Below are 24,066 nucleotides of genomic sequence, written 5' to 3'. Positions count from 1 at the left end.
CAGATTACCGATTCATAAATCAAAATATCGCAACTGTTCAAATATAGACAGATCAAAAGCTTTGGAGCAAGTGAACACTGACTCCCTCTTTTGGTAGATGTGGAAACTTATCGTCGGCAAATTATCATTCTACTTTACCTGTTACCATATTGACTCTACATGTACTAGCATTAGGTAAATACTAATAATTTTAAAAAAATTTTTAAACAAATCGTAGTTTTATAATACTATATGTTTGGGAGGATGTGGTATACGATAAAGAAAATGTCATCATTATGCACTGCGATTTTATTATTCACTGAAAAGCACAAACATGACTTTCTATGAAAAGGGTTAAATATAAAATATAAAAGAAGTTGGCTATCAAAGGCACATGATCGTTACAGTAACAATGTATAGCTGCTATAATATTATTTCAAACTTGAATGAATGAATTTTTTTCTCACAACAGTCTTTGTAACACAAAATAGTCTTCACGTTTATGATTACCTAGTAATGTACAAATTATTAATGTATTACAAATATTAATCATTCAAATGATTTAGAGACACGGAACTAATATTTCATAAGCCTAAATTTTAATATGAACTGTAAAAAATAATCCATTGCATAAATAGTACCTCTAAAGTACATCTACAGCGAACAGCAGGTCACCAGTACATTGAGAACATACAATTGCCATATAATACTATAAATGCAGCAGTGTACTTAAAAACAAGCAAAAATAATTCGGGCGCTGATGAGAGTTTAAGTGAACAGTTTTTAACATCTCAGGCCGCTACGGTGACAAATTATGTCTATGTACTTTGAGGCGTAGAATCTGATTGTATTGAATTATAAAATTAAAAAAATTTAAATTTCCAAGCTAGGAAACTATCAAATTCGAATTCGACGCCTCTAAATACACTAAAAATCACCCCTTGTCACCGCGGTGACCAGTAAGTCCAAAATGGTTAAATAGCGCTCACTGAGACACCTGCCCGTTGCTCACACTAGAAAATTTTAAATGCAGATTACGAAGTCTTAATTTTGTATAAATATTAGCCAAAAACATCTTACGTTATTTTTTTGTTCTTCATCCCAAAAAATAAAAAGCGATTTACATTAGAAACATTTTTGGTAAATAATGTTATTCATAGCGCGACGTGAAGGTTAAAGCTAAACACTGCGAATATGATAACCAATCGAGGAAAAACCATGATGAGGAACAGCCTATTTATTGCCCTAGGTAATTCATGTACTGCTTTTGGCCTTCGTTGGCAGCGCGAATCACAGCCGCGAGCTTCTGCTCGTCCTGTAAGTCGGATCCGATCATGACACGATCGTACAGCTGGGAAATTCGGTTCTTGTCACTAAGGGCCAAATTCTGCCATTCGTTCTCCAGCTCCTGCAGCATCAAGTCTCTCATGGCATTAGTCTCGGTCTTGGCAATGGCTTCGTCCTCGTGGACCCACTGCTTCCACAAATCTTTTGCTTCGTCACTGTGAATCATTTAGAGAATAGTTTGAAAATTATTCGATATGCTGATACCACAAACTTTGTTAAAAAGATAGCTATGAGTAATGGAATACTATTATCAAGTTGATGTGAACGTTGTGACTATCCGACTCTTCAAAACAACGTAGATACTGCATGTAAACAAGCAAAACGTGCGAGGCGAAAGAAATAAATGTGCATCCTGTTGTTGTTTAAAATCCACGACAAGTGCAATTCATCATAAATATACGGCCCAAAAAAAAGAAATGTTCAATCTCTCTGACAACGTCTCCTGCATAAACCGTCTCTCGTGATTGCTCAACCATCCAGTGGCGCTGCAACCCAATACTCGAAATAAAATCGAGAATTATGAATCGCGAGCGGCCCTCGCATTCATAAATTCACTTAATTGGAGCAGGCAGCGTAGCGGCTTCCGAAAAATCTCGTCGCGAAAAATATAAGTGTAACGAAGTGCGATATCCCGGCGATGTTTTGACAAAAAACGATCGAACAACAAGTCTTGTTGAGAAACGTCGGCTACGATGCGCGACGATACGCTTTTGGCACGAGACGGCTTTGCGTAACGCCGCCCGCGCGCTAAGATACTCTGATGCAGTTTAAATCGAGTCGATGTGTTCGGCGAGTCTGTTATGTGTGCGTTTAGCTGTCATTCGGCGCGCCCTAGACCCTTGGCATTGATGACACCTCGGCATCGTATGGTCGTTGGTCGATCGGATGACGAATGCTCGGGCAATGATCCTCTTGCGGATGCTCTGATTCTTTTCTGCGCTTGTGTTAAATTGTCTTGAAGAGAAATTCGATTTTCTTGTTACCATCGCTACTTTTAAAATAAGTGTCAACAGTACAGATGTTACAAATAGAGCGTATACATCGATCGTAAATAAACCTGTCGTTATATTACGTCGACAGACGTTTGGACTCGTTCGCAACGATGGTAATATATTACGATTTTATAGTCGCAGCGCGGTAACGATGACAACGACGACGCATATAATGCGTTATTTATACCGGCGGAATGTAACAAAATTCTATGGAAACAAAAAATTATACGCTCGCACGCGAGCCGACATTATCACGTAATTGAACTCGTAACTTTCGCGAGAATTTCGCATGGCAAAACAGAAGCGCGTTCGTTACTATACGACCGGTTTTTATGTTAAATTCATCGCGAGCACGCCGGTCGTAGAATATTTAGATTTGAATAATTACAGTGTGTACGTGCGATCAAGCTGGGCGTTCGTTTATGTTATATGCGTATTGAAATGCGACGATTTATACTTGTGTTCAAACATGATAAATCGTGTTAACTCCTTGGTAATTAAAGAATGTAATACTTCGACAATTTTACGCGTTTATAATTGTTTTCTTCTTCTTCTATACGAAGTATAAACTAGCTTCTGCTGGACGCGCGTGTGTGATTGGGAGCAATTATGAGATTTGCATAATTAATAAATTATTTATAATCCGATGGCCGTAAAACCAATCATGTTCCAGCCTTGGAGACACGCATAAAAAAAAAGTGTAGGATTACTAAATGAATTACTTACCTATACACATATCAAAAACGAGAGACGCAAAAGCCGAAAAATATGTCTCCTGCTTCTTAGAATCTCTTAATATATGGCATGTTGCCAAACGATGCGCGACGTGCAATAACAAAAAAAAAAAAAAAAATACGTATGAAGGAGACCGCGAATAATTTTGCGCGAAAAAATGTACGCAGCAAGGGTCGGGTGTGATTTTCAGTGAATTAAATGATTTTGTAAAATGATATAATGTCCGAAGTGAAAATATGTATACCAATGAAAATGAACTTGATTCATTTACCTGTACAATCCGGTGTTGCGCATCTTTGTTCTTTTCTCGTTGAGTTTCTCCCGGGCAGCGATGACTTCGAGTCCCGTTTTTCTGGTCTCTTCGTCGATGGCAAGATCCTGGTTCTCATAGAGATTCTTATTCTTCAACAGAATCAACTCATTTCTCATCTCCCTGAGTCTCAATGCATCGTCAAAGCTTTGCTTAATTACAAACGTGTGCTCTCTCTTGCAGAGATCCACGATCTGGCGCTTCAAATCATTGTGCTTGAGGTAGCGATACATCTGGACGGAAATGTCGGCATCGCCAGCCACGTCGGCATCCTTCTGACGCATATTACCCCTGCGGTGTCTGTCCATGTCTTCTGCCGCATTATGATCGTCAGTTTTCTCGTTCTCGGTGTGGCGTACAAAGGCCGTCGGTGCTGTAAAGTCCGCATGCAGAGGAGCTGAGTTTACCTGCGCATGATCTGGCTCGTCAACTTCCTCGCGACGCTCCTCGGGCAGCGACTGCTCGTACTCCGAGGAGGCGTTGGATCGGCCTTCCATATTAAGTTCGTCGAGTCTCTCTTCGACTGATCGATCTTCCTGAGCCTCGCTGGAATCATCGTCGCGATATTCCTGCTGTGCCTCGTTTGTCTGATTAGACTTGTTGTTTTGCTGACGCTGTTCCTCCTGCTCACTCGGAAATAGATACTGGCCATTGTTCTCTTGTGGGGTATGGGTAATGTTATGACATTCTCGTGGATAATCGTCGTCTCTGAGGTTGGTTTCGCACATACTCTGCTGGTTGGAACGAGCGGCGAATCGCAGATTCGATCTCGGAACGTGCTCGGACATCTTATCGTGCTCGGACATCTTTGCCGTTCTATAGGATTCGGTGTAGCGTCGACTGGTAGGTGTTAAGCTCTTGTTGTCCTCGTTGTTGTTATTGTTTTCCTCGTAGTCGTAGTACAAGGCCCTCCCAATTGAAGGACTCGTAGAGAACCGTGTGTGCCTTTGACTGAAAAGAAAAAAAATTTTCAGAAATTTGACAACAGCTATAAATATACAAGATTTTGAAAGTGTATTTGCATTAAAAGAAGTTTAAGTTTCTAAATATAATAACCTCCCAAAAAGTTTTTGATTAGTGTGTGAGAAAAGGATAGTGAACAAATAGGTTAGCATAGACAATGCATTTCATTCTCCAATAGACACACTAACAAGAGTTTAACGAAGCTTCTTGTGCATCTATCAGAAACGGATATACTTTGGTTTTGCTCAAAATACTCTAGGTAGAATTACTTGGTAAATCTTTGCACAAGCTTGGTGACTGACAATTTGCTCATCAAAATCGTGTAAACAAAACACTACATTCCTTGACCTAAACATAAATAGTAAAAAAAAGAAGGCTTGAGATATCGAAATCCATAAGATTATCTCAACAATCTCAATAAAGGATAACAAAATAACTTTCCATATGAAAGTGATATTGCGTGTTTCTGTTAACAGGCTTAAAAGGAGGCTTGAGATATCAAAATCTACAAGATCATTCGTCTCAATAATCTCAATAAAGAATAAAAAAAGAACTCTCCATAAAACTGACATTACCTGTTCCCGCTAACAGGCCTGACACTATCGGAGCCATTATTCGCATTATCTAACGCTTCTAACTTTCTAGCCGCATACGTAGGGCTGAACGCGTAACTCCGCAACCTACACGCGTTCGGATAGTACAAGCTCTGTTCAGCTTTTTTCTCCATCAACTTTTGCCTCAGCTCTTCCAACGTGATAGCTTCGTTCGACCGCCTCCTCGTCAGTCTCTGTTCTTCCAATTCCTTCTCGAATTTCTCGTTCTCTTCGGCAAACAGCCGACGAAGCTTCTCTCGTCGTTTCTTGAGGTTCTCAGCTCGCTGAAGTTTCTCCAATCTGTCGGAGTAGCATTCGCGGCCTTTTGTGCTCCAGGAATTGAACTTTTGGGCCGCTGCGGCCTCTCGTTCGAAGTACCGAGCCGTCTCTCGGTAGTAGTCCTGGCGTACGTGCTCCTCATGGCGCTTCTGCGCCTGTAGCTGGTACTGGCGCTCGAGAAACTTGTGAGGCCTGAAAGGAGGTTTCTTCGTCAGTTGGATGAGGTGCTTGGTCGGTAGGATACCGTCGTCTTGTGGAGTCTTGCCAACGATTCTTTTAACGATTCCACAGTGTGTAGGTTGGTTAATCAAGCCAGCCCGCACCGGATGATTTATTCATTCATTCATTTACGATCTATGGGAAGCACATTAGTATGAATTGATACTATTGAAGAGTTGACAAAAAAATAATAGAGAAAAAAATTCAATTCTTCTTAACCATCTACAAAGATATGCATTCTACGCATACATCCACATCATTGCGAGCTTTATCCGCTGCGAGAGTAAGACCCTGGAAAAATCTTATTCACAATCCTATACCGCAAAAATTCATCCGCAAGCCCCATTATAGCCATGAAAAGCAATGCCCCACTGCTCCTTATACGTATTCCCAAAAGCATCGCGTGAAAAGCCCTCGGAGAGCGAAAAAAAAACAATAGCAGCAAGAAGCCATGAACGACGACGAGGGGACGAAAAAAGCGCACGCGCATATCACCCGAGGTATATAAGAAATTCCACGTGCCGGTGCGTAAGCGATATCCGCGGATCGACTACGTGGCGACGCTTTTCTCGCGCCGTGGAAATGAGACGGTGCGCCGTAGCAGCAGCAGCAGCAGCAGCAGCAGCAGCGCAGCCGAAAACCGGTGAAAGAAGAAGGAGAGAGTCTCGCTATTTCCGTACCCGCGGCGCGTGACGTCACGGGACCACGAAAATAGCCGCACCTTCCGGGGCGGGGAGATAGAGAGCGCGAGAACTGCGGCGATGATCGTCGTTGGATCGGTCTCGTCGCCGACGCGAGAGCAGCCGACGCAGCGATCTTTCCCCTAGTCAGGGAAAGTCCGCGACCCGCGCGCGACTCCGGGAAAAATCGGCCAGCGACGCAAGGATCACGTCCAGTTTCTTTTTTCCCCTTCGCGTCTCGAGTACTTTCGATTGAATTTATTTTTTTCACCAAAATAAGGGAGCCAGGACCAAGGTGGTGCTCGGAGTGGCTATACCGTCGCAGCAGAGGAGCGAGGAACGTACACGTACATATAGGTGTGTAACGACAACAACAGCCCGCACCGCGAGGTATAAGCGAGAGACGATATTTTTTTGGCAGCTGAAGCTCCGTGATTGACGCATGCGAGAGTGAGTGTACAGAGGCCTGATCGCGATCGAGATCGTCGTCGTTTTGTAGTCGTATCGTAATGGCGGATGATTCGTGTGGCTGCAACGCAGAGAGAAAGAGAGCGAGAGAAGAGACTTCGAAAGCCCGGTGTATATATTTTTATCGGTGCGACGACTGTCTTTGATGATATTTTTGGATGGCTGAGACACACACGCGACACACTCTTCGCTCTCCTTCGCGACGAGTCCACGAGAGAACCGTGTGGATCGCGCTGGATAATATTTTTTTCGAGAAGAGAGAGTGAGAGTATAGAAAATATAGTCCGATCGATCGGATTTATCGGTGAACTCATCGATCACGAAGCGGCGATTCGATTAACGTCCTGGTTTACACGAGCGCGGAGGTGTATACGTTTGTCTCGTTGGATTGCGGGGATTGAATTATAGCGGTAGTTATTTAGTTGGAAACTTGAGAGATGATACGCGTGCGCGCGTCTGACTATACTAGAATTTTCTACTGGCGACTAGCCGGGTGGGACAATTCATCGTATCGGTGGGCTAATTCATCGTGTCAAGAATATGTTTAGCAAACTGTTTTCGTTAATACTTATACGAGTACTTTTATTCTTAATTCATTCGATGAAATGTATTGGGCTATATTCTTAATTTAGAGGTCTGAATACCTTCGCAATGCGTAAGGCGCATTATTTGCGACGCTTTATATTCATAAGAACGATATTCGAAATCACTAAGGTTGTTTTGTAATCGGCTCTTACATCGTTGACACGCACAGGCAATATTCAATCAATAGACGTAAATTAACAAAATCCAAATGAACGCATGTTTCAGGGTATACGAAAATACAATCTAGCCGCGGGAGCATAATCTAAATACGAGGAGAAGAAAGTAGGGGAACAATGCCTGGCGCTGGGGGTCAACCACCCCAACGGACGACGTTCAGGCCACCCTGGGTCAAAGATGGACCACCGCCGATACCGATGCCGACAGCGCCGTGGACTCTAAACTCTCGGAGAGACTCCAAAACTCCAACGGATGACGCGCCAGCCTTCACAAAAGTCACGCTCAAGGTGAATTTCTCGATTTCGTAATTTATTAATCTTGTATACAGTCTTTGAAAAATTCAGCGTGGTAGGTTATGATACTTTATGAATTATTTCGACGCTTCTCAAAACGCACCGAAAAGATTTATTTTACCGAGGACAAATAGGGTCATAAAATGTCGCGAGGAACATTTCTTGGAACACTTTGAGAAACAGTGTCTTTAAATTAATCTCCGCAATTGCGATTAATTTCAGGATTATCTAAGTCGGCGTTATTAAGTATATAATAACCTTTCTGAACTCGTTTTCACAGTAATTTACGAAAAGAAAATAATTACGGTAAACACCGGTGCTTCATAGAAAAAGAAAATTAATCGTCACGCTGAGCGCACATAAGTTAATACGAAATTCACGCAGGTGCATAATTGCCGGAGCAGCAATGAGAATCCTCCGAGGCGAGATATATAAACCTTTGGGTCACGATTATTTAAAGACGCGCATCTATTTCAAATGTCCGGCTTCGCCAGCTGCGTCTTCCGCCAGTTTGTTCGAATATAACGCGTGCACGTAAACTCTTTCGCGCACCATAATGCTTATTATTCCTCTCGGAACCAAGCGAATTTTTCGGGCTGAAACATTTTTTTATTTGCGAATCTCGTGTTGATTGAGATATAGTCGTATTGACAAGCAGTTCGACGATTATGAAACTCTACACTTTTTATAAATAAAATTTGATGGGAAAGGGAATAAATTATAGAATGTCATAAACAACTCTAGGTATATTATAGTGAACGGTATAAATTAAAAATATGTCCAATTGTGTATCCATATCCATCTATTTTTGGTTAACCACGTGGTTTTGTTTTGAGTTAGCTATATGGCTGCTTTGTTACGCAACGCAGAATCTCGGATATCTTGTATAGCAGATAGGCCTACATGCCTCTAAAAATATATAAATTTCCGTGCAGCGATTATTTATTTAACAACCGGACGATCAAGTTTTCATATGTATATCAAAAGAGACTTTGTTGTTGCAAATCGCACAGGAACAATTTGGACACGCTGTGCTAGAGTTTGGTAAAACAAAGAAGCGATTTTAAAGCAAGCTTCTCCATACGGGACTTCGAGTAAACTAACTAGCCACAGGCAAACCGAAAATACACTTTACGGATTTAAAAAGAGCGACTGTTTAATTTGACCGTGTACGCAGTGCGCGCGCTTAAAAAAGTTCCTCGCTTCCAAACACTCTTCTCGAGGGAAGCAAAATATTCTGCAAAAATACTGTCATTCGGTCTACTAGATATATTCAGAATAAATCATTCCCGAGAGATTGTTGCATCAAAAATAGGTCTTCGTGACGTCAGGGAAAACACTAAGTGACGTACATCAAACTTTTTTCACTCGTCCGTCGCTGATCTCATTCCGCGTTTTCGTATACGAGATCCACGCCAAGATTGTCAACCAAACAATATACGTATCAACAGGAAGTAAACAAAGTCCTAGCCGAGTTTCCACTCGGCGACTCTGCAGAAAAATTTAACAGCAGCGGCACGAGGCCGAAGCGAAGCCGATCTCTCGCGTTGTTTTCGCGCGTCAGCCGGCAAGCTCGTAAACACTTTTAGAAGGATCGTCGAAGGCTAATGGACGAACGCTTGTTCTTTCGGGCTTCGTTACAGCGGCCGCTCGAGCGCAACCTAAGCCTCGAGAGAGCTCAAGGTCACTTTATTTTTCCTCGGATTTGCGTAAAATCCGCGACATGGGCAAGAGACTTAGCGCGTTCGAACGGCTATAAAGCACGAGCGATCATTAATGCGTATATAACGCCGCACACACGGAGGGGAAGTCGATGGGCTTTTATATTTAAAGACACGCACGCGATGATCTCTCTCGCGCGCGCGAGACGAGTTGCCAAGTCACACACGCTGAGAATAAGAGAGGGAGGTAGGATGTAGATTGGTTTTTCTTCATTTTTTTCTCTTCACGATTTTACAACGCGCGCGGTCAGAGCTTTTCCGGGCGCGCCGCGTGTGTTATCCCTGCTGTGGGTTTGCGAGTGACGATCTTCGGAGAGTGTGGTTTTGCAAAGTTTGACTTTGTTCGCGAGATATATAGCTGCGATATTGGGTGTGATGAGTATTATAGACGTTCTTTTTTTCAAAAAGTGATTCGTTGATTTGTAGAAAGTGACAGATTCGGCGAATATTTCCGATAAGCAACTCGATGGTGAGCGTAAGTGTCACTTTATCGAAACATCGAAATTGCGTTTAATAGTTTGTTTTTTACGCAGGCGACTCGCGCCTTTGTCTAACGTGCTTTTTATAAACTGCTGATTTTGTAAAAATAAGTTCGTTTCCCAACAACAAAAAATGTGCTTCATCGAGTAATATTTTTAGAGACACTCCTGAGAGTGCGCGTTAAACCGAAAGCTCGTGTGGACGCGTGACCATGTGCTTGCAAATGTTATCTTCTATCGTAATTAGCTTCATTTGTACGCATAATTATACGACGCGAAGCTTCGAGACACATTGTATCAATTTTCTTTTCTACAAAAATAGTTTTCGCGAGTCATATTTTAACTCTATGCAAAATAAATAATAAAGTTGAACTTGAATGACTCAGTAAAACTGCTGCCAAAAAGTTAACAAACTATTTCCTCGCGATTAAAATTTTGTTCCTCGCAAGTAATAGTTTAGTTCCTCGCAGTTTTCTCGAGACGAATTTACGTCCAGAGAGTTGGATTTTAATTGCAACACGTGTACTGCGATTAAACGCAGTAAACCCCTTTCACATCGACACATGAGTAATGGAAACGGTTTGTATGTTGCACAGAGCGTACCAAAGCCGGCAGACGCCAAGCCGGCCGAGCCACAGTCACCCGCAGCCGCCGAGAGCCGCAAGACGAGCAAAATCACCATCGTGCCGTCGCAGCCAAAGAGCGATAAGAAAGCAGGCCAACCCCCGGCACCAGCCCCTTCGAAGGCTCGGGAAAATGGCCGGCCAGAGCCAAGTTCGAGACCGCAGCTCGAGCGCCAGACTCGCGTCGAGAGATCGAGGTCTCGGGGTGACCAGATTCCTCTCTCTAAGAGCGAGAGCACGACCGGCAAGTTCTCTCACTCTCCCATTTGTTTTTCTCGCGCGAAACTTTTTCTCCTTTCTTTTTTCTCGCTCTGCAACTGAATCGCGGTAAAACTTCTTCGTCTTCCTAATCGCAAATGAGTTAACCAATGTTGTTTCGATGATAATAAAAAAAGGAGCCCCAACGCTGCCGAAGAGTGCCTCGAGGGCGAACATACCTCCGCCGCCGCCGCCCAGACCACCACCACCGCCTCCGGGAAGGACAATATTGAAGGACCTGCCGCCTCTCACGGAGAAGCAGCAGAAGACCATAGAAATGCTCAAGTCGAGACCGAGAAAACGCCCGGACTGGAGTGACATGATGAAGGAGGTCGAAAGTGGCAGAAAACTCCGACACGTCACCTGCAACGACAGGAGTGCGCCGCTCATCGAGAGGGTCATCACAAAAGTCACGGCCGATCCAGCCGGTAAGCGTGTAAATTATAAGTATACCACTGCGATACTGCCCCCTGATCTCAGCTTCAGATTTAAAAAATACGTGCTTGCTTTATTAGAGCGGAAAATTCGCTCATTACCATCCAATAATTAACGTTATGATTTCTGTATCGGTGTATCGGATGACAAATATCGCTGATGCTCGCGGGCGCGGCTCATTTAGAACTGGATCAATTGGCGGCGGACCAAAACGCGTGTTGCAAACGAGATTAATAATAAGTAGTTTATTGCACGTGCAATCTTTTTCTTTGCTATGAAAAAAAAAAAAATTTAAAGAGCGCTCCATAAAGCTACTGCAAACTCGGTAAATCAAAGAAATAAATTATCTTAATTCGACAGGAGACGCACATTTCGTTTTCGATTCAGAAAAGTCAAATGTGCACAACAAACTACTTCAACAAATCCAGGAGGGTGTCAAGCTGAAAAGCGTGAAAACGAATGACAGATCTAAACCCATCCTGCAGGGCCTGAGAAAGTTCAGAAGGCAGTTGACGATAGAGGAACAGATGCAGAAAGCGGAGCAGGCGCCCACGGAGGAGCCCATTCCAGACGAGATGGACGATATCGACGCCGTGCGCGACGATCTTCAGAGTACAAAACAGATGCTGGCATTGGAACTTCGGAATAAGGAGGCTCTCGAGAGAGAGAACAAAAGGCTACAGGTAATGCTCGCGATAAGGGGGTCCTTTAATATCGTCTAATTTCGTTTTTCGACAGAATTAGATGAGGTGATATTAGAAAAGACATTTTTAACAATGATAACATGCCATAAGACGTTCCATGTCTTTATATAATATATATATATATATATATATTTACTAATAATTTTCGAATCATCTTCATTATAATAAAAATAGCTTTGAGCCTAAGGCTTCCGCAACAGCAATATTACCTCGAATCTATCTTGAACTCGACTAATTCATTACAAAAACAAAATCAAAGAATGAACGAAGCACACACTCATTAAAAAAAAAATCAAAGCAGATCTTCAGCGCCTAATTAGAAGCTACGTCACGCAGAGGTAGAGCAAAAGCGCGCCGTCAATTCTGTGAGCCAAACGCAATCATCAACAACAAAGTAAAATAAAATGAAATGAGAGCGAGAGCTAGATTCACGTAAAATTGCAGAATCCTTTAGATAGTAGTCCCGAACGACTACTCGAGCTTGAGAAGCTTCAACAAGAGCAATTTCGATCGCAGGCAAGGATTCTGAACCTCGAGGTAGAGCTGGAGCGGGCCAAGTCGCAGAAGACTGTTCAGGAGCACAAGCAGCAGGACGAGAAGTTGTCCGAGTCGCTGAAGAAGGAGGCCGAGCAGGCGAGAAAGGACGCCGAGAGGCTCGAGAAGGACTTCGCCAGCGCAGCCGAGGAGAGGGACAAGGCCAAGAACGAACTCGAGGACATGAAGAGGATGTACGCTAATCTGGAAAAACGCATGAAAGCTGGTGAGTTGTCGCTGTCGATTCAGTTATTGATTTCATTGCTAACATTACTAATCAACGCGCGCATAACAAATTCGTTGAACCACCTAGCAGTGGAAATATTTCTGCATTGCATTTTTTACTCGCTATTTTACGCTCTACTAAAGGCTTACTAATTGCAACCAACAAAAACAAAACATTGATACGGCTTTGCTTTGCTAATTAACGCTTCTTTCGCTTCTCCTACTCTGTTCGCTGCTTAGGCTCCAAAGAAACAAGCCAACAATCCGAGCGTGGCTCTACGAGTGAAACTGAAAGCGAATCTGTGGATGAGTCGGAGGATGGTCAATCCGCATGCGAGACAGAGCACAATGGCTCGGAGTATGAAAACGAGCCCATTGTGGAACTGGCCGAGGATACAATAGAGGTGGCTTGGTGGGATGTTTCAGGAATGGCTCTGGCTGGATGCCCCAGTGCCAAAGACGTTGCCAGAATCGCATCCCAAAAGAGTATGGATAAGCCTGAACCCGAGGAGAGCGAAGAAGAGGAGGAGGAGTCGTCAGAGGAGGAGAGCGAGGAAGACGAGGACCCTAAAGTCGCTGAGGAAAAACGCCAGCAAAGGGAGATCAAATTGATGAAAACGAAGATTAGGAATTTCAAGTTAGTACATCTCTGTTTGGCTGAAAGACAAGTTACAGGTTGATACACGTATACGATTAATTAAAATTTTTTTTCAGAGATAAGACTGCTAATTCAAAGAAAGAGAGACAAGTACTGAAAGATCAAATCAAGCAACAGAATAAGCTATTGAAGGAAGAAAAGAAAAAGTTCAAAGCTTTGCAAAAGGAAGTTGATAAGATGGCCAAACTGATGGCCGATGCAGATGACGAAGAAGAAGAGGAAGAGGAGGAGGAGGAGGAGGAGGAGGAGGAGGAGGAAGAGACAGAATCCGAGGAGGAATCCGAATCAGAAGAATCCGAAGATGACGAGGAATCAGAAACTGATGATGAATCTGCACCGATAGAGAAGCGCAAGACTAAACTACAGGCAAGTGTGAAGACAGTTGATTCTAATACACAATTTAGTAGAATTCAGAAAAAAAATATAAAAATTGTGTTCTTCCAGGGTCGTGTGAAGAGGCATGAAGGAAGATTAGCAGCATTAAAGAAAGGCAACTACTTACTCAAGGCGCAAGTGGATAGATTGAAGGATGATTTGTCAAAGCAGCGTGAAGAAAGCATCTCTTTACAAGAAGATTTAGACTCAGTCTTAGCGGAATTGGGTTAAATTGAAATGTACTACATGCAGACACAACAACAAATATGCACATATATACATACATTAATTTAATCTGTAAGGAAAAATACATTTTGATAACTTGAACAACACGATGACTAACAAAAAATAATATCGAAATGCTTGTTGGTTAAAGTCAATCAGATATGGACTTCTTGAGAGCTAAGTGATATTTATTTATAGAAAGAAGTCAATATCAATCATACCTTTGCTTTTAAATTGTAAGATATTTTTTAATATGGTTATTGGCTAATTTTTTTTTCCATTTTACGTAAATAACTAAATATCATTTCATTTCAACGCATTCATTCAGTTGATTTTAGAGTGTAAAATACTTTTTTATTATCATACTAGAAAATGAAAACTACACTAGTTTAAAAGGTGTAGACTACTTATATGCTTATACAAAGAATGTATACAATTTTGCCTGGAATATTGTAAAAATATTGATAAATTGATTGAAAATCCTATTGTTATTAATCAGATCATTATAAACTGTTTGTGTTATTACTATTTGTATAAAAAGTTTGTAAAATAAAAAAAATTGTGTTTTATACTTGTCTACACGTCACTGCACACAGAATCTCATAATTCCTCGAGAAGAAACTTATAAATCTACAGAACAATAATATAGCTTAACAGAGCTTAAAAGAAAGCAAGAAAAATAAAATCCTTGTTAGATAAAGCTGAACAGTTATATATTCTCTCATTACTAAAACATAATTTTTCGATAATAATTGAAAATGTCAATTTTGACATCCAGGACATCATATTTGATAGAAAGGAAGATGCCCATATGAGCGTTTCTTTAAGCAAATCTACAGGAACAATAAACTTTTCCTTACTTTTACTATTTCATTGAGAAGATCTTTAGAAAATTTTAAAAACTATTTTCAGCACTTTCCCGGATTGTATGCTTATTTTACAATAAAATACCTACTCTAAACAATAGCGTCAGTTTTGAACGTTGCCCGACGTTTGCCGAACGTTCGTGGGCGTCCTCCTTTTCTAGGTTAAAAAGTACGCAATATTCAACTTACATTTTCTCGAATGCACTCACTGCTTTTTCCGTAATACAAATATGTAAAGGTGGCTTAGAAGCATTTGTAGCCAAACTGATATGAAGTCTTTATGTCCTTAGATTAATTCTTGAATGACAACGCGAATAATTCACTTGCTTATATGCCGGATCCAACGCGTATATCCAACGAATTCAACGGCTGCCGCTTGGTCAAAAGCGATTCGCAACGCGCTTTGGCAATGATACGTATACGTGATGTGGAGTGGAGCGGGTACTGCGCGACGCGACGGCGTAGTTTGCCTTTTTTCTTCTCCTTAATAGTACTTAGGTATATATTTATGATACGCAATTCGCCTTGTTTGGCTTTGTTATCGGTGTTTTGCTATAGTAAGCATCAACTATACGCAGGTGCGGTATAGAACCTTCAAACCGTTTTTTTTTTTTAACGAAACCTTTTAATTTCATCTCATCAGGATGCAGTAAATTTTTCGTTTTCAAAATTATGAAATTTACGGCGTGCACGTTATAATTAGACTCTGTTTTGATTTAAAAAACCGTTAATTTTTGGACAAAAAATGTGTTCTCGCTGGGAATACATAGGATTAATTTCCGTTCAAAATTCAGAAAGGATTTCAAAACCATTCTCAGAACAGAACGTTGAAACAACAATCGACGATCGCGGAAAATTTCATTCGATTCTGGACAAATGGCAGTCGAATGTGCTGCTATCTGATGAATTATATTCGAAAGCGAAAACAAAGCATGTATCGTAATCGTACGGTTTTGTCCAATAGTCCAATACTTTAAAGGTGGCGAGCAGCCGAACTAGCCGCAGTCTGATAAAATACTCAAAATCCTCGGTAAAGTTCGTGGTTTACGCTATTATGCGTTTTATTTGAGTGTTACTACCAAATATACAAGGCAGAGCAGAGCGATATATAGTGGAGGCGATTCGCCAGTAATCAAATTAAGTTTGAAAATTCACGCTGTCTTACTATGGCCGGGAATCGCGATGTCATCCTCGCTGACTTTCAGGTAATAAGTAACTTTACGCTGGTATCCTTTTCTTTATCAGTGAGTCTTTGTGTCTTCGGGTCTTGAAACTAGGTTATGGAGTGGAGTTTCGTTATGTACGATGACATTGACAATACTGATGCTTTGACGGCAATCGCGGCCTCTTAAACGGGCATTTTTTCCGTTGACAGCGATGTCCGAGGGACAATAGGGCATGTTTTGATAGGAGGGTTTTCGAGGCTGACCGATGTTGCCCGATCAATCACGTTTTGTTATAAATAATTTCTCGAACAAGAATATTCCCGAGCCTAAGCTTTGCTAGATGGTGCTATTAGTATCGTTTTGGAGCAATGAAAAACGATTTTGTTTGGCTGATTTTCAAAGTCATCGCCTCGTGGACAGTTTTAGTACAATGCGTAGAAGCGAGAATATTTTTCCAACGCGCGTTTCCGTCGGAAAATTGTTGAAAAATTGCTTTTCGAGAGATAAAGGACACATGTTTTTCACCTTTTCGCTAGTTCTTTTTCCAACCGGCACGCTTCTCACAGATGGCGTCGGCTGAAAAGCAGCTATTTATTTTCCTTTATTCTTCAAAGGCACATGACGGCGGATTTCTTTGTTGTGCTTTATTCTGTCAAAAAATAGAACTTACTATTTGATGCTATAAAGATGTTTGGCTCTATGAGAATTCACCATGTTTTAGGCCTGCACTGACATCGATGATGTTGGTGAAGCTATTTTACACTTGGAAGGCACAAACTGGGATTTGCTAGTAAGAAAATCTTTATTCATTTAATTTATTTCACGGTGAGTTTCTATAGAAATAATGCTTATTTGGATTTTCATAAAATTACAGGCAGCCATCAACAATGTGATGCCTCAAAATACACAGCAGTTGCCATCAGAACTGAATCGGGATGTTGAGATGACAGAAGAAATAAAACATGTTCCACCAAGAATTGCTTCCACAGAAACAGCTAGCCTACCCCACACCAGGAATTCTTGTTCAGCTGACAATGTGGAAATTTTACCTGGCACTAGCAATTCTAGAAATATAGGAAAAATGCTAGCTGGATCAAGTAGATTAAAAGATCAACTAAGAATTCTTACATTCCATGTACATTATCAGAACGACACATATCACATTGATATACCCGACACAAGCACCGTGGGTCAGTAGATGTTCATTATTGTTTTTTATTATCATGCCTGTCTCAATCATGTTCTAAAATTCAATTAATCTGTTGATGTTCAATCTTTCCACCTTTCCAGGAGATTTAAAATTACAAATATTCAATGATGTAAATGTATCGCCGTGTCAGCAAGAATTACATGGTTGGAGGAAAGAGCCCAAAGGAGATACAAATACTTTGAAATCTCTTGAATTACCGAAAGAAAATGAGTTATTTATGTCTCCGGTATCAGACATAGGCGACTCATCATCCCAAGTGTAAGTTTATAAATTGTTTAATCAAAAAAAAAAAAACGTCTTAGTCATTTTTTATCTTTTTATTTTGCAGAATGAAACTTTCAGAACGTCTAGCTAATAATTACATTTTGGAGATAAGAGATGAAGCCAATAATGTCACGTATAAATTGAACTTTCTTGGTACAACTACGATTTTAGAAGTAAAAAATAATATTTACACTTTAAATGATATACCACCAAGAAATCAGATGTGGAAAGGATGGCCACCAACTGTTAAAAATGATTCAATCACTTTGGCACAAAGTGGTATTTCTATTCCTGAACATAAACTGAGTGTTGATAGAATGCCTAAGAAAGAAACGAAAAAGGTATTATTTAGTTTTTTAATTATTGATAGTGCAATTTAAATTAACTAGAAATGGAAATGTTTACGTTTCTGTTTAATTTCAGGAAGTTGTTGATTTAGTTGATACAGATAGTTCAGTTGAAGAGCAAGAAGATGGAGAAGATTTTGAAGATGCTCCTGAGACTTTCCAAGTAGATGATGATATTTTTATAGATCATGTTCAGCCTACCAAAATTCAACATCTTAGTAAGTTATACTTTTAAACAAGTGAATTTATGCAACATTTTTCTAATATAACGTTGATTTTAAATATTTTATGATTTTTTACAGTACCAGATAATGTTGAAGATGAAGTTGTCGGGACTATGCATTTTATAGAAGAGTATAAAAAGAGATATGGATCTGTTCATCCCAACTTTTTTACTGGCACTTTTGAAGATGCCATTGCGGAATCTTGCTCCAAACCTCCAAGAGAGGTAAATGAAATTAAGAATATCAAATATATGGATTTTTTATCAATTTACTTAGATACTAAAACAATATAATTTTGATTTAGCGAAAATTACTAGCAGTATATTTACATCATGATAACAGCATTCTAGCAAATGTTTTTTGTACACAATTATTGGGTTTTGAGACTGTTCTGCAGCTTCTTTCAGCTAATTTCGTAGTATGGGGCTGGGACTGTACATACGAATCGAATAAACAAAGGTGAAAATTTACAAATTGTATTTTTTTATACATTATGTACATTGTTTACTAATTAAAAAGAAAACAATTTTAGATTTCTTACTTCTATACAACAAGCATTAGGACCATCTGCTGCAATGACAGCTAGAAATATTGAAGTTGATATTATGCCTGTTCTTATGATTATAATGCGATCCAGGTCTAATACAGATATTTTTACGATAGTTTTTGGAAATGTTGGAGTAAATGAATTACTTACCAATGTAATAGAAGCTGTAGACGTCTTTCAGGTAAATATTAATTTTATAATGAATGGCTCAACCATGCCATACTTCGATTAAATGATCAAATTACGTAATAATAAACTGTTTAGGAACAAAGACAAAATGATATAGAATTTGACGATGAAAGACAAGCTCGAGAAAAAGTCAAGGAAGAACAAGATCAGGCATACCAAGAAAGTTTAGCTGCCGATAGGTAAATAAAAAATTATGAGTATTCGTTTAAAAACCTGTTATCTTTAAGTTTAACATTTAATAAATAAACGCATTCAAACTTATAGGGCTAAGGAAGAAGCAAAACAGTTATTAGAAAAAATTGAAAAGCAAAAAAAAGAAAAAGCGGAAAATGAGAGGCTAGCTGAGCAAGCCAGGAAAGAAGCCCATAGATTAGCTGTAGAATCAAGTCTACCGCCAGAACCTCCACAAGATGCTGAGGGAGTTTTGAAAGTCAAAATACGACTTCCTTCGGGACAATTTTTGGAGCATAGGTTTAAGTCTGATGCTGCGCTCCAAACAATTTTAAATTTTTTGATCGTAAAAGGGTACCCCACAGAAGACTACAAGGTCATATCAAGCTGGCCTAGAAGGGATGTAAGTAATAACTTGTTAAATTCAACAATAAAAGTATAGGATACAAATACAAATAATATAAGTCAAATAATGTCATAATATAAAATATCGTTTACTTTCGATTGTATTTGTACATACATAGAAACTGTTACAATTTTTATAAAAGAAAAAAGTCATAATGACTTAAGTATCTTATAATAATTACTAATCACTAAATTTTATTACAGCTCACTACCGTGGATACAAATCAAACACTGTCTGAATTAAAATTTTGTCCCCAAGAAACGTTAATAGTAGAAGAACGATAAACCTGCTATTTGAATGAAATCGAGATTCATGGAACTGAGCATCGTGATTCATATGTGTATTTATTAAATAATTTTTCTAGTTTAGAGAATTTTTTTCGTCTATTCGTTAAGTAACTACGTTTGTACGCAGTGCTCTTTTTATACAATATAAAACCACGTGACGAACGTAGTTCTTTTATAAAAATAATAAAAGATAAAAACATCAATTTCATGCATTAACTGGATGATCAAATAAAAAAAAAATAAATTAGATTGTAAAAATCGTTAAATTTTGCGGTGTATTTATTTATTGTCTGATTGTCAAAAGTGAAAACTGAATAACAGGTTCGAGCGTTCAGCTCGTGATCAAGTTTTTGTAAAAATCCGTATAAATCGATCATTTTATAAAAAAATATTGAAAAATTTACATATTTATAACAATTTTAATTACAAGTATAACGAAGCTGCGAATACAATATCCCTCTTAATCAACTTAATAGCCTCGCTAAATTTATTTTCAAGATCCGTATTGCCTATATTTTTCGCAGCTTGCAAAAGTTGTCGAAGAACTTCCTCTAATCTTCGCATACATCGAATTATGGAACCTGTAGAAATGTAACGTTATGAATTATAAAACAAATTTACAAACTTTAATAATTTTTAATCTTATCGTATGATTTTTACCTTCGAAAATGTCTGTCATTTTGCAAATTTGTAAAAACGTAGCTCCCTTGCACCAGGCATAAACTACATCCATCAAAAATGGTTTGAACTTCTCAACATATGAATCTTCATCTAATTCTAGATTCGCCTCTGTTGATACTTTTGCTATTCTTCGCGCTATGTCTTGCATTTGCCGTAAAGGTCCGCTCAACTCGTCAATACTTTTAGGAGTTTCACTCGATTTATCATCACAAACGAAACAACTAATTAATGCAGTCATTTGAGGTACAGTCAATGCGTTAAAAAGACCGTTAAAAATCATTTCGGTCATAAGTAATTCATCAGCTCCATTTAACTCACACGCCACACGACCTTTTAGTTCTATAACATCTGCTGCTGTACAATAAGCTAATCGGCGTAATACACGTTTTCGACATTTTAATTCATCCATTTGAAGAACCGATTTAGCGCGCTTTAATTCTGTCTTAGCGTTTATTAATTTCTTTCCAATTTCTTCTTTTATTAAGAACTTTTGGTACAAATCAGTCAAGTTGGGATCCTGTAAACAAAATTATAATTGTAGGTATAAACTATGGTTTTTTGAAACAATAAAAGAATTAATTAAGAATTGATGTAAAAAACTTGAATGCATACTTTGTGCAGTGGATGAGCATATAATCTCTCTTCCAAAACTTCTATCCTATTAATTATATCTTTGAATCCTGGATCTTCGATTTTCATGTCCGTGATAGGATTCAGCAAAGGAGGTCCATCTGGGAATCGTTTCTTTACTTCTTGTATCGTTTTTAGTACACTTTTCCTATTATCAGCTGGCCTTAAGTCTTTTGGATAATATAGCCTAAGGGAACTGATTTGTGATATAAGTGTATGTAAAACAGGTACAACTTCTACTTCTCCTTCTTCTCCTTCTGGACATGGTTTTGGAGCAGCTTCAGTAGAATCCTTAGCTACATGAAGTAGAATATCTACAATAATACTCGTTTTCTCTTTTTCAGGATTTTTCGGATTCTTCTTTTTGAAATTTACAATTATACCCCAATCAAATGACTCTTTCTCGTTTTTTACCTGTAAGTATTTTTTTTTTTATCAGTAAACATTTAATAGAGCGTTGCCATCAACTATGTTAGTAAAATGAATTTCTTACTTTAATCATTCTTCCTGGCTGAAGGAATGGAAGTAAATATTCAGGTTTCGTTAAAAAAGCTCTGAAGTCTAGACTCAGACGATCTAATTGTTCTCTTATGTCGTGATAGGCGGACATTAGAGTGTATTTGTCAAACTGGATTTCATCATATTCATTTTGTAATGTTTTGACCTCTGTCAAAATCAACAAATATGTAATGGTTAGATTAACAAATTTTAAGTATTATTGCCGATTAAAATAAAAAAATCTTACGGTTATATAATTCAGGTATGGCTGCTTGATTTTGGAACTGATAAAAACTCCTTTCTAACATATATTCGGGATTGATTTCTTCAACTCTCAACAAATTCAAAACCATATTGTAAGTTAAATGAAAAGCAGAATTAATTGGATCAGCTTTTCCTTGAACTATTTCTTTTCCAACTGATGGGCTAACTTGTTCGTCGATCATCAGAATGACTATACCTTTATCATCAAGTCCTCTCCTACCAGCTCGTCCAGACATCTGTATGTACTCTCCAGACGTGATCCATCGGAAATCTTTGCCGTCAAATTTACGCGGCGCAGTAAATAAAACAGTTCTGGCAGGCATGTTTAAGCCCATTGCAAACGTTTCTGTTGCAAAAAGAGCTTTGATCAGACCTTCACCAAACAAAATTTCAATAGTTTCCTTTAGAATTGGAAGAAGTCCACCGTGATGTATGCCGATTCCACGTCTCAACAATGGTAAAACATTTTCTACTTGAGGTAATTTTCGGTCGTCTTCATTGAGAACGTCCATAGCGTTATTAAATACTTCATCGACTAATTTTTTCTCTTCTGCAGTGTTAAGATCCAACTTTGCAAGTTGCATAGCATATACTTCGCAGTCTTTCTTAGAAAAGCTGAAAATAATTACGGGAGCAAAATTTCTTTCCATAATCATCTTGACAACTTTGAAAATGTTTGTCTGTCCAGCATTGGTTTTGTGCATTCCACCTTTACGACCTTTAGTATCACCTTTAGCTGCATCTCCTTGCAAACAGGCCATCGCTCTGTTGAAGTTATCTTCTTTGAATTGGCCATGTTCATCTACAACCTATTAAAGAGTTCACAGTTATTAATGTTATTCGCACAGTAAGCATAAACAATAATACACAAACCATACCAAATGTATTCCATCTCCTCCAACTGGAAAGATGTAATGTTGTAAGGGAGTCGGTCTGTAGTCTGTATAGACAACATGGCAAGGTTGGTGATGCAAGTGAGCTACCCACTCAGCAAATTGCCGAGCATTTGGAATAGTTGCAGACAGGAAGACGTAGTGAACATTGTCTGGTAGTAAAATTAATGTTTCTTCCCAAACCACACCTCTTTCCTTGTCACGCATATAATGAATTTCATCAAATATTACCCAACCTACTTCACGCATTACCTAAAATATTCACGTTAAAAATAATTTATGATTAAACCAAATTACAAATAAACCTAATTTATATGATAGTTAAAAATTACCTCAGAGCCTCTGTAAAGCATATTTCTAAGAATTTCTGTAGTCATAATCAGAATACTGGCAGTTGGATTGATTGTTACATCACCAGTAACCAATCCTACATCCTTAAACTCTTCATAGAATTCTCTGTACTTTTGATTACTAAGGGCTTTTATAGGAGTTGTGTAGATGACTCTTTGCTTATCGCGCAAGGAACATGCAATGGCATACCTAAAAAATGTTCAATCAACAAAACATTGTAATCTTTCATTCATTTTTACAAAAAATAATGAATTACAAAAATGTGTGGTGATTCACTTACTCTGCTACTACAGTTTTTCCTGCAGACGTATGAGCGGATACTAGAACTGACTGATTATTTTCAATACATAAAATGGCTTCCTTTTGAAAAGGATCCAACACAAATTTGTACTCTTTGGCTGGTTTTGTTGTTGCATTTTCAAGTGGAACATACTCCTGATCTGGTGGCACTGCAACCTCGTGTGTACATGATTCTATAGTTTCAATGGTATGAACCGTTATTCTCGATTCAATCTCATTTAAGCTGAAACAGGCATCAAAGATATTTAATGTAGATTCAAGTTATCTATTTGTTTATCTCTGATGCGTGTATGTAAACTCACTTGATATCTTCAAGAATAGCTTCTGTTTTCAACTTTTTAACGGTAGGCTCATCTTTTGCGTCCTCGTCATTTTCCCGTTTCACGCTTACGGGTCTGAAATAACAATAATTTAGTAAATGCAACTTATCGATAAATTAACGAAAAAACCGACAAGTGTTTGAGGTTATGTTCTCCACACTTTGAGCGTTTGCATAAAGTATTGAATTGTTAAAGAAAAAATCGTACGTCAGAAAAATCGGATTAAATACATACCTACTGATTTCGACGACCGCGTCGTTGTTTTCTTCGAATGCGTCGAACAAATCGTCGCCCAAATCCATTTTTCAAAAATAAAATACCGCTGTCAACGCGTGGTGAACTTGGTCGGTTGATCAACTCCGACGACGCATCTATCTCAAGAATATAATGTATTATGTATGTATATATATATATATATATATATATATATACTACGTCGCACTGCAAGAAAATGCACCGTCGGTCGAATAGGAACTTACCTTACCGATGTTGTGAAATCTATCCGAATCGAATGAAGGATGAACGAAAAAATGAAGTCATGTGCGGAGCCAGAGCTCTTTATGCAATACTATATCTAACATGTGAAAAAAAAATT

At 39.0% G+C, this 24,066-nt stretch overlaps 4 protein-coding genes across 22 annotated transcripts; 2 read left to right on the top strand and 2 right to left on the bottom strand.

Annotated features, from left to right (window-relative positions):
• Positions 1 to 267: 267 nt before the first annotated feature.
• On the bottom strand, positions 268 to 15,195 carry LOC100116578 (trichoplein keratin filament-binding protein). Of its 2 annotated transcripts, XM_031926765.2 has the most exons (5): positions 14,913 to 15,111; positions 4,902 to 5,390; positions 3,832 to 4,314; positions 3,325 to 3,537; positions 268 to 1,481 (listed from the first exon to the last, which is right to left on the bottom strand). In XM_031926765.2, coding segments are annotated over exons 1-5 (1,452 nt in total). In that variant the 5' UTR covers positions 14,915 to 15,111; the 3' UTR covers positions 268 to 1,216. The 2 variants fall into 2 exon arrangements, with proteins under 2 accessions (XP_031782625.1, XP_008214301.1); XM_008216079.4 differs by having other exon boundaries at positions 3,325 to 4,314; positions 14,913 to 15,195.
• Positions 6,158 to 14,557, top strand: LOC100116551 (glutamic acid-rich protein). Of its 18 annotated transcripts, none has more exons than XM_032598709.1 (9): positions 6,158 to 6,454; positions 7,376 to 7,614; positions 10,417 to 10,687; positions 10,839 to 11,129; positions 11,497 to 11,819; positions 12,357 to 12,600; positions 13,026 to 13,236; positions 13,314 to 13,623; positions 13,702 to 13,984. In XM_032598709.1, exons 2-9 carry the CDS (start codon positions 7,444 to 7,446, stop codon positions 13,861 to 13,863), a joined length of 1,983 nt encoding a protein of 660 aa, XP_032454600.1. In that variant the 5' UTR covers positions 6,158 to 6,454; positions 7,376 to 7,443; the 3' UTR covers positions 13,864 to 13,984. The 18 variants fall into 18 exon arrangements, with proteins under 18 accessions (XP_032454600.1, XP_032454592.1, XP_016839625.2 ...); XM_032598701.1 differs by having other exon boundaries at positions 6,162 to 6,454; positions 12,285 to 12,600; positions 12,840 to 13,236; positions 13,702 to 14,557; XM_016984136.3 differs by having other exon boundaries at positions 6,181 to 6,454; positions 12,285 to 12,600.
• A 164-nt stretch (positions 15,196 to 15,359) lies between the features above and the next one.
• On the top strand, positions 15,360 to 20,164 carry LOC100116516 (FAS-associated factor 1). The gene is made up of 12 exons (XM_001600942.6): positions 15,360 to 15,928; positions 16,611 to 16,679; positions 16,764 to 17,079; positions 17,180 to 17,357; positions 17,428 to 17,704; positions 17,787 to 17,928; positions 18,013 to 18,158; positions 18,239 to 18,393; positions 18,467 to 18,662; positions 18,746 to 18,849; positions 18,935 to 19,244; positions 19,451 to 20,164. The coding sequence occupies exons 1-12, from the start codon at positions 15,890 to 15,892 to the stop codon at positions 19,529 to 19,531; spliced, it is 2,013 nt and encodes a 670-aa protein (XP_001600992.1). The 5' UTR covers positions 15,360 to 15,889; the 3' UTR covers positions 19,532 to 20,164.
• Positions 19,779 to 24,048, bottom strand: LOC100116475 (exosome RNA helicase MTR4). Its single transcript, XM_001600911.6, has 11 exons — positions 23,951 to 24,048; positions 23,706 to 23,842; positions 23,454 to 23,546; positions 23,132 to 23,374; positions 22,833 to 23,040; positions 22,486 to 22,752; positions 21,591 to 22,416; positions 21,339 to 21,511; positions 20,828 to 21,259; positions 20,195 to 20,732; positions 19,779 to 20,115 (listed from the first exon to the last, which is right to left on the bottom strand). Exons 2-11 carry the CDS (start codon positions 23,771 to 23,773, stop codon positions 19,958 to 19,960), a joined length of 3,006 nt encoding a protein of 1,001 aa, XP_001600961.1. The 5' UTR covers positions 23,774 to 23,842; positions 23,951 to 24,048; the 3' UTR covers positions 19,779 to 19,957.
• Positions 24,049 to 24,066: the final 18 nt, after the last annotated feature.

Source organism: Nasonia vitripennis, chromosome 3 (assembly GCF_009193385.2).
Source record: "Nasonia vitripennis strain AsymCx chromosome 3, Nvit_psr_1.1, whole genome shotgun sequence".
Classification (NCBI taxonomy): domain Eukaryota; kingdom Metazoa; phylum Arthropoda; class Insecta; order Hymenoptera; family Pteromalidae; genus Nasonia; species Nasonia vitripennis.
The sequence above is the reverse complement of the archived record's forward strand: the minus strand, read 5'-3'. Positions and strand labels throughout refer to the sequence as shown.

Bases quoted from the DNA above. Each gene is read 5' to 3' on its own strand.
- LOC100116475 (XM_001600911.6), bottom strand. From the start codon at position 23,773: ATGGATTTGGGCGACGATTTGTTCGACGCATTCGAAGAAAACAACGAC. The intron at 23,547-23,705 runs GTATGTATTTAA...TTGTTATTTCAG, and splicing joins GCGGTCGTCGAAATCAGTAG to ACCCGTAAGCGTGAAACGGG. The intron at 20,733-20,827 runs GTATGCATTCAA...TTTTGTTTACAG, and splicing joins ATGCTCATCCACTGCACAAA to GATCCCAACTTGACTGATTT.
- LOC100116516 (XM_001600942.6), top strand. From the start codon at position 15,890: ATGGCCGGGAATCGCGATGTCATCCTCGCTGACTTTCAG. The intron at 18,159-18,238 runs GTAAATGAAATT...ATTTTGATTTAG, and splicing joins GCTCCAAACCTCCAAGAGAG to CGAAAATTACTAGCAGTATA. The intron at 19,245-19,450 runs GTAAGTAATAAC...ATTTTATTACAG, and splicing joins CAAGCTGGCCTAGAAGGGAT to CTCACTACCGTGGATACAAA.
- LOC100116578 (XM_008216079.4), bottom strand. The intron at 4,315-4,901 runs GTAATGTCAGTT...TTTTCTTTTCAG, and splicing joins AGGCCTGTTAGCGGGAACAG to TCAAAGGCACACACGGTTCT. The intron at 1,482-3,324 runs GTAAATGAATCA...AATGATTCACAG, and splicing joins CGCAACACCGGATTGTACAG to TGACGAAGCAAAAGATTTGT.
- LOC100116551 (XM_032598701.1), top strand. From the start codon at position 7,444: ATGCCTGGCGCTGGGGGTCAACCACCCCAACGGACGACGTTCAGGCCA. The intron at 10,688-10,838 runs GCAAGTTCTCTC...TAATAAAAAAAG, and splicing joins TAAGAGCGAGAGCACGACCG to GAGCCCCAACGCTGCCGAAG. The intron at 11,130-11,496 runs GTAAGCGTGTAA...TTAATTCGACAG, and splicing joins AGTCACGGCCGATCCAGCCG to GAGACGCACATTTCGTTTTC.